The following is a 12,355-nucleotide window of genomic DNA, read 5'->3' as shown; positions in this document are numbered from 1 at the left end:
ACTGTTTGTGTTTTGGGTCAATTAACTTGTTAACCCCTTGAATTCTCACAATAGCTATTTGATATATGTGATTATCTATAAGGCTGGCAGGATGGCCTAGAGGTATGCACACTTGCCTCTCAGCTGTCTAGCTTGTGCTCGCATTTTGACCCAGCTATGAACTGTCATCCCGGTGTTTCACAGGCAGGGTGGTTCATCAATGTGTGTGCCGTCCCTTAGATGGACGTTCAACTGGGTGTCCCATCTGTCGACATTAGTTGGTGGATGTTAAAGATCCCACGGTGTCCTTCGCAAAGAGTAGGCGAGATATCGCCAGCACCTTGGCCCAATTCCAAACTCCTACTCTGACTTACTGGGTCAAAATGGGGACTTGACCAGGATTGTGGCCTTGTAACTGCGTCGACAGCACCAACGCTCTGCATATGACATGGTACATGATGAAGATGATGATAATCTATAATTTGAAGACATCCATTTATATGCCTGTCATACCACCTATACCTCCCATCACATTTCCTTTGGTTGAGAACATTGAGATATTTTGCTGCGTGATAGGTTCATGTAGTAATATCAGATGATGCTTTTTTCCTGCAGATTCGATGAAATGGGCAAGCTTGCCTCTGGATCTTCGATCCACCGGCACGGCTGTCCAGCTGTCCCCCAGTCTTGCCAGTCCCAAAACTGGCAAGAGGCGTAAAAGCTGTGGTGGTGTTCAGCATCAGCAACGCAAAAAACAGAAAGAGCGCAGTGGCAGGCGTGGAAGGCGGCGCAAAGACAGAGGCAATCGGAAACAGAAAAGGCCAAAGAAAAAACCCAGGGAGCATGACTGCCGTCTGAGATTGGCTCTGGTGATGGCACGAGAACTTGGCCTTGGATACGATTCCGATGAGGTTATTCGTTTCCACTTCTGTGCCGGGGACTGTGCTGCAGCCAGAAGAACCTATCACAAAGCGATGGAAAGCTTAGCACGTCCTGGACATGCGGCTGAAATCGCAGGCCTAGAGGCAAGCAGGCCATGCTGCCGCCCAACCAACCTTACTGGTGTCTCCTTCATGGACGCGCAACATACCTGGCGAACAGCTGAACGCGTTTCCGCCAGTGGATGTCACTGCGTTATCTGAAGGGAGATTGTTAAATTGTGCGCCGTCGGCCATTTTGATTTCTACAAAGTTTTTTTTATCTTGTCAAGAGAAAAAAGCCATGGCCTCTTGGTTCTTCTACCTTCGCCAACATCTCCAGATGTTTTTGGATTATAATTTTCTCGGATGCAGGGTTTGAACTTGCCTGTGAGAAAAGTGCCATGGTATGTGATTTCAGAAGCAAAACAACGAACGAGTCATTTATATCATGGCCTTTGGTTTATGACAAGTTTAATTCAGAAGAGCAATAATGTGGGTCCCTCTTTCAAGTCCTTTAGTCGAATGGCCATGTTTAAGCGAGTGGTTGATATAAGGCATAAAAATGAAGGCCAAAACGTTAAATGAACTGCAGAACTTGCTTTCTGCCTGGATTAAGAGGATCTCTTGAACCCGATTCTCAGCCATGAGTTTGGCTCCCAGAACCCACTGTTTCTGAGAGATAGCTGTGTTTTGTATTATATGTAGCTGTATGAAAGTTGAATCCTAGCTTAAGGGCATGGAAGTTGACAAGGACGCATTGTGGATTAACAGATGTAATTCTTTGTGCTGAAAGATGCCTGGCTGCTGCTACCCCCAAATCCATTTCATCGTCGGCTAGCTCGGTTTCTGATCATGTGTAAGGTTTGCAAACCCAATTCAATAACAGCACATCACAAATCATGTTTCGAACTCGAAAGTTTACGAGCTCAAATACGCTTCGCATTTGTGACATTTGCATTCCAATCCCAGGGAGACAAATTCCTTTATAGCGATTTGTGACCTGTCCGTGAGCCATGGACATCCCCTTCAAGTTTCCAAAAGGATTCCAAAGCCTGCTGCAAATATGAAAATGGATGCTTCTTCTTTCTCCTCCTAGTCTTCTTATTTTTATTCTTATCACTCGATCATCTCGTGCTCCTGGTTTTATTGGTTTCAGTGAAATTATTGATCTCTAGAAAAGTAGAACAGACAACTTCATCAAAGATGGAGTCAGGTGGACAATGAGTGATAAGCTGCAATTGGATATCTAAAGTCGGGTACAAATTGGACAAGGACATCACAAGCCAGCCTGCAATTGGGTGATGTCAGAGACAGTGACCTTCTCAATGGCTTTCGCCGGTCTGGTTCAGGCACGCTTCTCAATATGACCAATATAGGGCCACTTTTGGGTACACTTCCGGAAACTCATCCACAAAGCTTGCTGGACATAGTACTCTTGCACTTTATGCCGTGAGTGATGCTCTGCTTAGACATACTCAAAGTTAGCTGCACATCAGTCCTCTTCTTCTTCTTCTTCTTCCATATGTTGCACAAGGTTTTGGGGTAACATCATTGGCTGAGGCTGTGGCTGTGCGACTGATGCAGTTCCCTCTGTAAGTTAGGGCAGAAATTTGGAATTTGGCGATGGTCTGCTCACCTGCTATTTCTGAAGGACAGTTTAACCCTAGGATGCATGGCCCGAAGGCATTCTGTAGGCAGCCGGGTCCACCTGGGTCATGCAACCCACCAACTAATGTCGGCAGATGGGATGCACAGTTTGATATCTATCCGAGGGATGGCACACACATTGATGAATCACACTGCCAGTGAAACACCGGGATGGCTGTTTATAGGTTGGCCGAGATTCGAACCAAGGCTAGTCAGGTTAGAGGTGATTGTGTGTACCTCTAAACCATAGCCAGCCCTTGCACATCAGTAAAGAGAGGTTCAACCAACCCTTGAGAGGGCAAAAGTTTTGGCTGGCTCTGTGTTTTCAGTGATTGATTAGAAATTGATGATAATTGTTGCTTTCTGTCGTGCTGAGTTATAGAGACTTTGTAAAGGTCCCTACTCCCTACTTTGAAAATGTTTCAAATGCTTGAACTTTTTTTTTTTTTCCTGCTGTGTCCATTTCCCTGATACAGGCATCCTCACTCATCCTACATCCATCCGTATATTGCATAAAACGATCAGCCTTCATCACGATCTCCATGCCCTCATTGACCAATTTATACCAAAACCTTGGCAACCAAGAGACAATTGGGCCAAAGAGCGAAAAGCCAAAACTAAATATCTTTTTAAATTATGTTCTCACAAAAAGGAAACGATGATCAACCAACGTCGTCATTTTCCGCGAAGATTATTAATAATGCACCAAAGATCACTCCTTCAGCTCATTTTATACGTTTGACCGCAGGTCACAAGTGAACGTAAAAGAGAACTTTAGACTAGCGCTCACAGAATTTTTGCCTTTGAGAACTTTGACTTAAATTCAACATTGACATTTGAAAGACCAAATTATTCATCATATTAAAAATGTCCCGAAATAAGAATAATCAGCAGAGTTCTGGCCGTTTAAATCACATACCTTAAACTCCTTTAGCAGAAAAGAAAAATCCTTCAAACTCCCATTTATCAGTTTCCTGACAAAAGACAACAAACAATGAAGTTTCAGGAGAACATCACCGTGCCAGGCCAAGGAAGGATTTCTAAAATTCCTCAAAATTGCCACTTTTGTGAATACCCATCGGGATAGCGTTTGAAGTTATCGCCAAATTCCATAAGGAGCCATCTATTATTAGAGAAACTTTATGTTGAGAAAAAGTAGAGAATGGAGGATTATCCAAGAGAAAGAAGGGTAGGGGAATGTGGAATGGGTGATGAGAAAAGTTTGGGAGGAGACAGGAGTAAGGAGAGGGAAGGAGTCTTGAATAGAGCCTGGAAGGGGAGGAAAGTTGAAGATTTTCCCGTCACATTTGCGTTTGCAATACATAGATGGCTCTTAAGAGGAGTTAATAAAATGCAAGACTGGTTTCGTGGTCCTTCCCATCACTAACACCAACAGTTGATTGCCAAATCTGTAGTTCAACAGCTCAGCCGTTGGTGACTTCCTTAGAAAACAATCGTAAATTAACTCTTCAATTGTCCGCAGTAACAGGTGGGGAAAATAGAGTCCACAATTACCTTGTTAAGCTTTTCTTTTTTTTTAAAGAAAAAGTCTTGTTTTCAGGTTATAAGTAAACAGGCCAGTTCAGTTGTTTGTTTCTTCCTGGGTCTGTGAAGATCCTCAGAAGGATTGGTTGACCACCATGATCCAGCACCACCCATACCTGATGGCCTTGCTATCATTTCAGGGATATAACCGTGCCAAAATCGCCTTGTGCTTCCTACAGCTCATGGATTAGTGGTTGTATATGTACATACATCATATGCTAAGTGATATAAAGTACTTAACGCTCCACAATATTGCACTTTCCTTCTGTCCTGTAGGTCATCAGATTTCCTCGAGGAGCGAACATATAAATCCACATGTACACTTCATATATCATTCATATTGCTATATGAATTATATGTGATGCCTGAGTGTAGTATATGATTCATGGATACATTTTGTAAAGGATTCGTCAATTTTTGTGAACTTGTCTACCTTGCACATTCCTACCGCCTTCTGTTAATACCAACGTCTTCTGTAGCCATGGTCATCTTCCGTAGGTCCTCCGCAAGGTTTCTCACCAACTCCAATCCGAATACCTTCCGTGGTCCAGTGAAAAGGTCACACTATTTCGGTGCAAACAATGGTCTTGCTCTTTTAAAGGATCCACCTTTTTTAAACTCTTCACGCGTGTTCTTTTTCTTTCGTTCTGGTGTCGAGGAGACTAGTTTTGAGAGACAGTCTTTGGGAAAATTTTAGATCAAATAGCTCCCCCATGAGCCTCGATTTTTCGATTAAAAAGGAAAATTTTAAATATATATATATTTTTGCTGTGATTTGACGAAAAAATCCGTGTGAAGGACTGCTCTTCTTAACTCTGAGGTCAGGGTCACAGCCTTACGTCACCTGTTCTCCATATTTAAAGTGACAACTTTGTGTAGAATCCACGCATCGTCTCAGAGGTTGTTGCACAGAAAGACCATCTTGAGAGTTTTGTCCTCAACGTGTGGACAATTACCAAACTTCTGTTCATTAAAAAAAAAAATTGTTTCGAAATCTCATTGAAATGCTGGATTGCCTGACGAGTCACATCTCCTTTTTTTCTCATTCTTCATGTGGACTTTTGACGTCCAAATCATGCGTTACTCCTTTAAACACTGGCTGCTTGAGCAGAAAACACGATGCTTCCTTCACTAAGCGCCAACAGGCCTTTCTGTAAAAGTTTGCTATTGTAATTTTGTACTGAAACTTATTTAAATTTAATTTTAACTTATTTAATTTATATATTATACAGAGAGAGGGAGAAGAGGGTGTGTGTGGGTGTATGGGTGGTGTATGTGTGTGCGTGCATGTGTGTTTAAACTGGAGCAGGTTTTAGCAGGTTCAAGTCTTACCCGATGTCCGTTCTCAAAGCCATTCCACTGTTCTCCATGAAACTTCGTATTTTCATTCTGATAATGTCGGAGAAATGTTTGCGTTTTTGAAACACGTTTTCTATATGTCACTCATGAATGAAATGTTTGTGCAAAAGGAATAAATACACATGGGACCTTTCATCCAAGTGTGTATGTGATTGCTTTATTCAATTCCGATGCTTTATTCAACCTTGTGGTCACGTGGCTCAGATACTGTGGTCTGCCCATGTCCAATCAGGTCTGGTGTCTTTACTGCAAACAAACTGAGTGTGGTCCAAGGTTCGACCTACACTCATAGTTCCAGATAATCATAAAAAAATGAAGGATCACTGAAAGTTGTGGAGTTAGTGGAAACGTTTGGCAATAAATAAATAAATAAATAAATGCAACTGTGGGACGTGACGTCACAGTCAATGCGAAGCATTTTGGGAATTTCCAAGATGGCGTAATGCCTTTGAGAGGTTCAATAGGTTTAACATTTGAAGTGAATCATTAATAGAATTTCACAACGAACTTCAATGTAGCATGAGGCCATTTAATAGGCCTATTATCAAGCCTGCACAATCTTGACAATATCAATGTACACCTCAATCTCACACATATATATATATATCTCTACAGTCACGTGAAAAAGTAAGTACACCCCATGTAAAGTTTTGACTTTTTCAACATATTTCAACATACAGCTATTTGATCTTCATTTCAACAATATTGATAGATAAAGGTGATATAATATAACAAATATCATGAAACATTTACATTTTGTAGTCCATTGTATAATTTAAATAAACATAAATGCAAATTTCGCATGTGCAAAAAGTAAGTACACCCCCACATTTATCACTACTTCAAATACCTAAAATTAGAATCAGGTGCACCAGCTCAGGTGCAAATAATTAGAACATCGTCAGAGAGGATCTTGGAGGAACCTGTCTTATTTAAACCTGAGACATTTAGTTTGATTTGCTCTTTGTTGTTGAAGTGTGTGGCGTCACCATGACTAGATCAAAAGAGCTCTCTGAGGCCTTCAGAAAGAAGGTTATAGATGCCTACGAGTCTGGGAAGGGATTTAAAAATATCTCCAAACAATTTGAAATCAATCATTCGACTGTCCGGAAGATCATCTACAAGTGGAGAAGATTCCAAACAACTGCCAACTTGTTCAGGCCAGGCCGCCCCAGCAAGTTCAGCCCGAGGGCAGACCGCAAGATGCTGAAAGAAGTCTCTAAGAACCCGAGAATGTCATCACGGGACCTACAGGTAGCTCTTGCCACTGTTGATGTCAAAGTGCACTAGTCTACCATTAGAAAGAGGCTGCACAAATTTGATCGACATGGGAGGTGTGCCAGGAGGAAACCTTTGCTGTCCAGAAAGAACATCAGGGCAAGACTAAAGATTGCCAATGAACACCTAGGCAAAGGCCATCACTTCTGGAACAATGTCCTCTGGACAGATGAGTCAAAGGTAGAGCTATTTGGCCACAGAACCAGAAGACATGTTTGGTGAAAACCAAAGACAGCATTTGACCACAAGAACCTGATACCAACTGTAAAGCATGGTGGTGGAAATATTATGGTTTGGGGCAGCTTTGCTGCATCAGGGCCTTGGCAGCTCACCATCATAGAATCCACTATGAATTCTTCATTGTACCAGAGGGTGCTTGAGGGTAATGTGAGGCCATCTGTCGGAAAGTTGAAGCTCAACCGAAGGTGCACCTTGCAACATGACAATGACCCGAAACATACCAGTAAATCCACCAAGGAATGGCTGAAAAGAAAGAAATGGAGGGTTCTGGAATGGCCAAGTCAAAGCCCGGATCTAAATCCCATCGAGATGTTGTGGGGGGGGGGGGGGGGGGGGGGATTTGAAACGAGCTGTGCAACAATTTTTTGTTGAATCAATTATTGCAAAGTCAATTTTTCATTGTTTTTTGTTCAATTAGATCACCTTTATCTATAGATACTGTTTAGATGAAGATCAAATATTGATATGTCCACATATGTTAAAAAGATTTTTTAAACATTTCAAGGGTGTACTTATTTTTTCCACATGTGAAATTTGCATTTATGTTTATTTAAATTATACAATGGACTACAAAATGTAAATGTTTCATGATATTTGTTATATTATATCATCTTTATCTGTCAATATTGTTGAAATGAAGATCAAATAGCTGTATGTTGAAATATGTTGAAAAAGTCAAAACTTTACATGAGGTGTACTTAATTTTTCACGTGACTGTACATATACGTATATACACTAGCTTGGCTTTGCTCGCTGCGCTCGCCTCACCACGCGTCGTTACTGAGGAACGGCTTATTTTCGCTGAGGATAATGACTGTACCTGAGTTGTTGTGTTGTCATGATTTACACCAATCATAATACAAACAATTATTTTTCACAAATGTATTTGTTGTGTTTGTGATATTACATTTTTATGGGCAATTTAGGTTGAAGATTTAGGTTGAATGTTTTTTTTTTCAAGAAAGAACCCCTCAGCACATACATAGGGGATGGGTGGGTGCAGACTGGAAGTTTGGGACGATTACACCTCACCACCAAGTAATTTTAAACACCTCACCACCAAGTAATTTTAAACACCTCACCACCAAGTAATTTAAACACCTCACCACCAAGTAATTTTAAACACCTCACCACCAAGTAATTTAAAACACCTCACCACCACAGGCACGTAAGACGTAAGACATCGGCCATTATAAAGCTTGCAGTGTTAGTGTGAGAAATCTCTGAAGATATCCCAGAGTCTTAATAGCTCAGTGGGCTGTCACTGTGTTAGTGATGAGGTCCATGGGTTTGCGTCCCGGGTTGTCAGAATTTTTTCACACAAGCCCCATGCAGGAATTTACTCCCTGTTTATTATATATATATATATATATATATATATATATATATATATATATATATATATTGTGAGAAACCACCGGTGAAACCACCTGTTCTCACCCAGATTTGGTGCCCCGCCCACCGCGTGACGTGGCCTCCTTGGAGCCTCACGCGATCGGGAGGCGATTCGGCACGTGATTGGTGGAGAGTCGAGAGAGCGCGGTCGCCATCTTATGCAACGGACGCGTCTCGAAGGCTCCGAGTGGGAAATAGATAAAGGGATTTCCCTTAATCTTCACGACAGCCGCGTTGGGCTGATCGTTTACCGTTCTGTATTTTACGAGTGAGTAACTCCGGAAGAGAACGAGTGATTCCCGGATCTCGTGGATTGGAACCGTGAGTCAGATATTGCCTGCGTCGTGTTGGAGCTGCTGGCCGACCGTTCCTGCAGGCCTTGTGCGGTGTATTCCACTCTGTTACCCTCCGAGGCCCGGAGATCGTCGATTGGAACCGCGAGTGATCTTGCCTGCGTCCTGTTTGGAGCTTCTGGGGCCGACAGTTCCTGCAGGCTTTGTGCAGTGTATTCCATTCTGTTACCATTTATGGTTTTTGTGATCGAGCCAATAAAGCATCGTGCCTTACCCCTAGAAGGCCGATTAAAACACAATTGTGTTTATTGAGTTCTCTCTGTCCACTCCGTGGACTACTTGAAGCCCGGACATTAACGTCCGTATTCCGTGCTGGGAACCATTTCACAGCCGGGATCGCGACAAATGGGTTGCTCGTCCTAGGATCATTCAAGTAAGAGACATTCGAATTGAGACGGGAATTCTGCATCTGCATCTTCTTTGCATCTGCTCACCAGCGGACGCCGTCTTGGAGGAGCCTTCTCACCAGCGGACGCCGTCTTGGAGGAGCCTTCTCGCCAGCGGGCGCTGTCTTGGAGGAGCCTTCTCGCCGTGGGACGCTGTCTTGGGTGGTGCTTCACTGCCGAATAAGTGAATAGCTTCGGATCCCTCCAAACAACCGACAAAAAAAAAAAAAAAAAACGTGAGTATTTGTACGTGGTATTTTTCTCATTGGCAATTTGATGTGCGGTGGTGATATTGTGTAGTTCGTGTCGTATTTCCCCAACAGAGCGTTGTGTTTGAGCGTTGTGTTTTGTGCCTTGTCTTATGATAACTCGTAGCCAAGCTATGTCGACCAGAGAAGTGAGAGTTCAACCTGATCATGTTGACAGTCGCGTGGGTGGCGATGCGAGCGACGCAATCAGCCTTGACCCAGTCACTAAACCCGATATGTTAGGAAGCGATTCCATCATGACTAAATGCATGCGTTCGCCCTTCTGGACCGGGCTGACTCCGGTTCAACAACTTGACATGTATAACAGGGAGAATGACAGGGCAGAGGCAGAGCGTGCGGCAGCAGAGAGAGAGCGTGAGAGAGAGAGAGAGCGTGCGGCAGCAGCAGAGGCAGAGCGTGCTGCGGCAGCAGAGAGAGAGCATGCGGCAGCAGAGAGAGAGCGTGAGAGAGAGAGAGAGCGTGCGGCAGCAGCAGAGGCAGCAGCAGAAGCTGAACACGTCAGAGAGCATGAGTTGCGAATGTTGACTGAACGACCGCGGGCAGAGGGGTCTGCTGCAAGAGTCCCGGAAACTGTTCATGTTCGTTTGCCGGACTGGACGGGAGACACGAAGCCAGAAGCGTATCTGGAGATGGCGGAGAAGTTGTTGGCTGCCGGTGGCATTGATGAGAGCTTGTGGGTCGGCCATCTTGTGAGCCATCTATCTGAGAAGGCGAGGGAGGTATATGCGAGGATGGCAACTGAGGACGCAAACAAATACAGGGCATTGAAGGCCGAGATTTTGAACGCCTATGCGGTGTCCGCATGTATTTATAGGAGAAATTTTTTCAGCTGGACTCATGAGTCCAGTCAAACCTATGAGGAACATTCGCGGGCCTTGTTGGAACAGCTGCAGAGATGGTTCAAGGGGAGCAAGGTTGAGTTACCTCAAGCGGTTGCGGAACTCCTGGTGCGTTACCGTATCGATCAACAGCTTCCGCCTGACTTAGCATTGTTTCTTGTCGACAAAGACACTGTTTCCTTGGCAGACTGCGTCAACCTTATTGATAAACATGTTTTGGCGTGCAAAATGCTGCAAGTCACGCAGTCGCGTCGTAAGACGGAGGAGTCTGCGATCAAGACCGCCCCCCGTCTGCCCGGCGGCTGGATCGAGGGGAGGGGTTCTCCGATGCCCTCCACTGGTGGCGGTCGCGAGCCGCAGACCAGGGCAGGGCCCTGGTGCGATTTCTGCAAACGCGTGGGGCACGGTGAAAACCGCTGCTTCTCTAATCCCGCTAGTCCGGCCTACCGAGGCAACCCTCCTGTTAAGTCGGAGGGAGATCAGTGGAGCTCATCCGCCGGGCCCTCGCACACGACGGTGGCATCGGTGACCGAGGTCACTGCCACCGAGGCTAATTCCATTCATCCACTGTACCAGGATTATTCAGGGACAGCCTTAGTGGGTGGCCCTGATTCGATGCTGAAGTTTGAGGCCCAATACCTTCGGGATACTGGGGCGACACGGTGTGTTCTCCGGGCGGGGGTAGTTCCGGCCTCTCAGATGCGTTATACCGGCGAGTATACCCTCCTTCGGGGCATTGACCGGGTTCTTGGCCGGTATCCCCTTGCCCTCCTCGAGGTCCGGAGTGACATTTTTAAGGGTCCAGTGACCTGTGTGGTGGTACCCTACTACCCGATACCCGGGGTCTCCTTGCTGATTGGCAATGATGCCATGGCCAGGGAGGAGTCATTGACTCTGACCTGTGGGGGGGTCACTAGATCCCAGAGTAAACAGGCGGAGAGAGTGGCGGAGTCAGACATATCTTCACTCTGGCCCGAGGAGCCTAGCGCCTCGACTCCAGTTCCCGACGGTGACGTTGCGTCAGCTGAAGTCCACCCGAGCCTCCCGTCAAGCCACCCTCAGGTGCCGTGCTCCTCAGGGACCGCTCCCGCCATGTCGCGATTCAGCAGGAATGCTAATGCTAAGGTATATGTGGGAAACCTGGGCAATGGAGCAGCGAAAGCCGAGCTAGGGAGGGTCTTCGAACATTACGGACCACTCCGCAACGTATGGGTTGCTCGAAACCCACCTGGATTTGCAGTTGTTGAGTTTGAAGAGCCACGAGATGCTGAAGATTCGGTCAGAGCCCTTGATGGAAGGTTAATTTGCGGATCGCGTGTGTGCGTCGAGATGTCGAATGGCATGTCGCGGCGGCCTCGTTTCAGACGCCCTTTGGTCCGCAGGCCTTTCGACCCGAACGATCGATGTTACCAGTGCGGTGAAAGGGGTCATTACGCATATGACTGTTGTTCTCGACACCGGAGGAGTACCCGCCGCTCTAGGTCTCGGCCCGTTTCCTTCCTGTCAACGCTTCCCCCAACTTGAGTTTGGCCCCCTTGCCTCTCTATTGTGCTTTGTGTGAAGTGTAACTCTTGTAGGGTAGATATTAATGTGGTGTATGGTGTTAAAATTTGTGTGTGAAAAAAAAAAAAACCAAACTGGTTCATTGTTAACCTGTTAATGCCGGTTAATTGCCTGTGCGTTAATAATTGCGTTATTGTTGCGCTATTGCGTTGCGTTGTATTGTTGCATTGTTGCGTTATTGTTGTTAATAAGTGTTAATAATTGTTAATTGCGTTAATTGCCTGTTAGCGATTACCGCCATCATCTTGCCATGTGATTTGCACCTACTACAAATACTGGTGTTAAAAACGCCGTCTATTCGACGGGGTTTTTACTTAGGGGGGGAGGACTGTGAGAAACCACCGGTGAAACCACCTGTTCTCACCCAGATTTGGTGCCCCGCCCACCGCGTGACGTGGCCTCCTTGGAGCCTCACGCGATCGGGAGGCGATTCGGCACGTGATTGGTGGAGAGTCGAGAGAGCGCGGTCGCCATCTTATGCAACGGACGCGTCTCGAAGGCTCCGAGTGGGAAATAGATAAAGGGATTTCCCTTAATCTTCACGACAGCCGCGTTGGGCTGATCGTTTACCGTTCTGTATTT

The 12,355-nt window shown here is 45.3% G+C and overlaps 2 protein-coding genes across 2 annotated transcripts in view; one reads left to right on the top strand and one right to left on the bottom strand.

Moving 5' to 3' along the window:
* The window catches only part of LOC137411902 (uncharacterized), an 89,428-nt gene extending 83,845 nt beyond the window's left edge, over positions 1-5,583 (top strand). The window contains exon 4 of the mRNA XM_068097183.2: positions 595-5,583. Within this exon, the coding sequence (XP_067953284.1) occupies positions 595-1,121 (527 nt within the window). The 3' untranslated portion in view covers positions 1,122-5,583. The remainder of the gene's footprint in view (positions 1-594) is intronic.
* Positions 1-12,355, bottom strand: part of LOC137425091 (uncharacterized) — an 891,893-nt gene that overhangs the window by 429,608 nt on the left and 449,930 nt on the right. The gene's annotated exons all lie outside the window — the stretch shown is intronic.

Source organism: Myxine glutinosa, chromosome 1 (genome assembly GCF_964187855.1).
Source record: "Myxine glutinosa chromosome 1, kmMyxGlut1.1, whole genome shotgun sequence".
NCBI classification, from domain to species: Eukaryota; Metazoa; Chordata; class Myxini; order Myxiniformes; family Myxinidae; genus Myxine; species Myxine glutinosa.
Note: the sequence above shows the minus strand (reverse complement) of the source record. Positions and strands in the feature narration are given on the sequence as shown.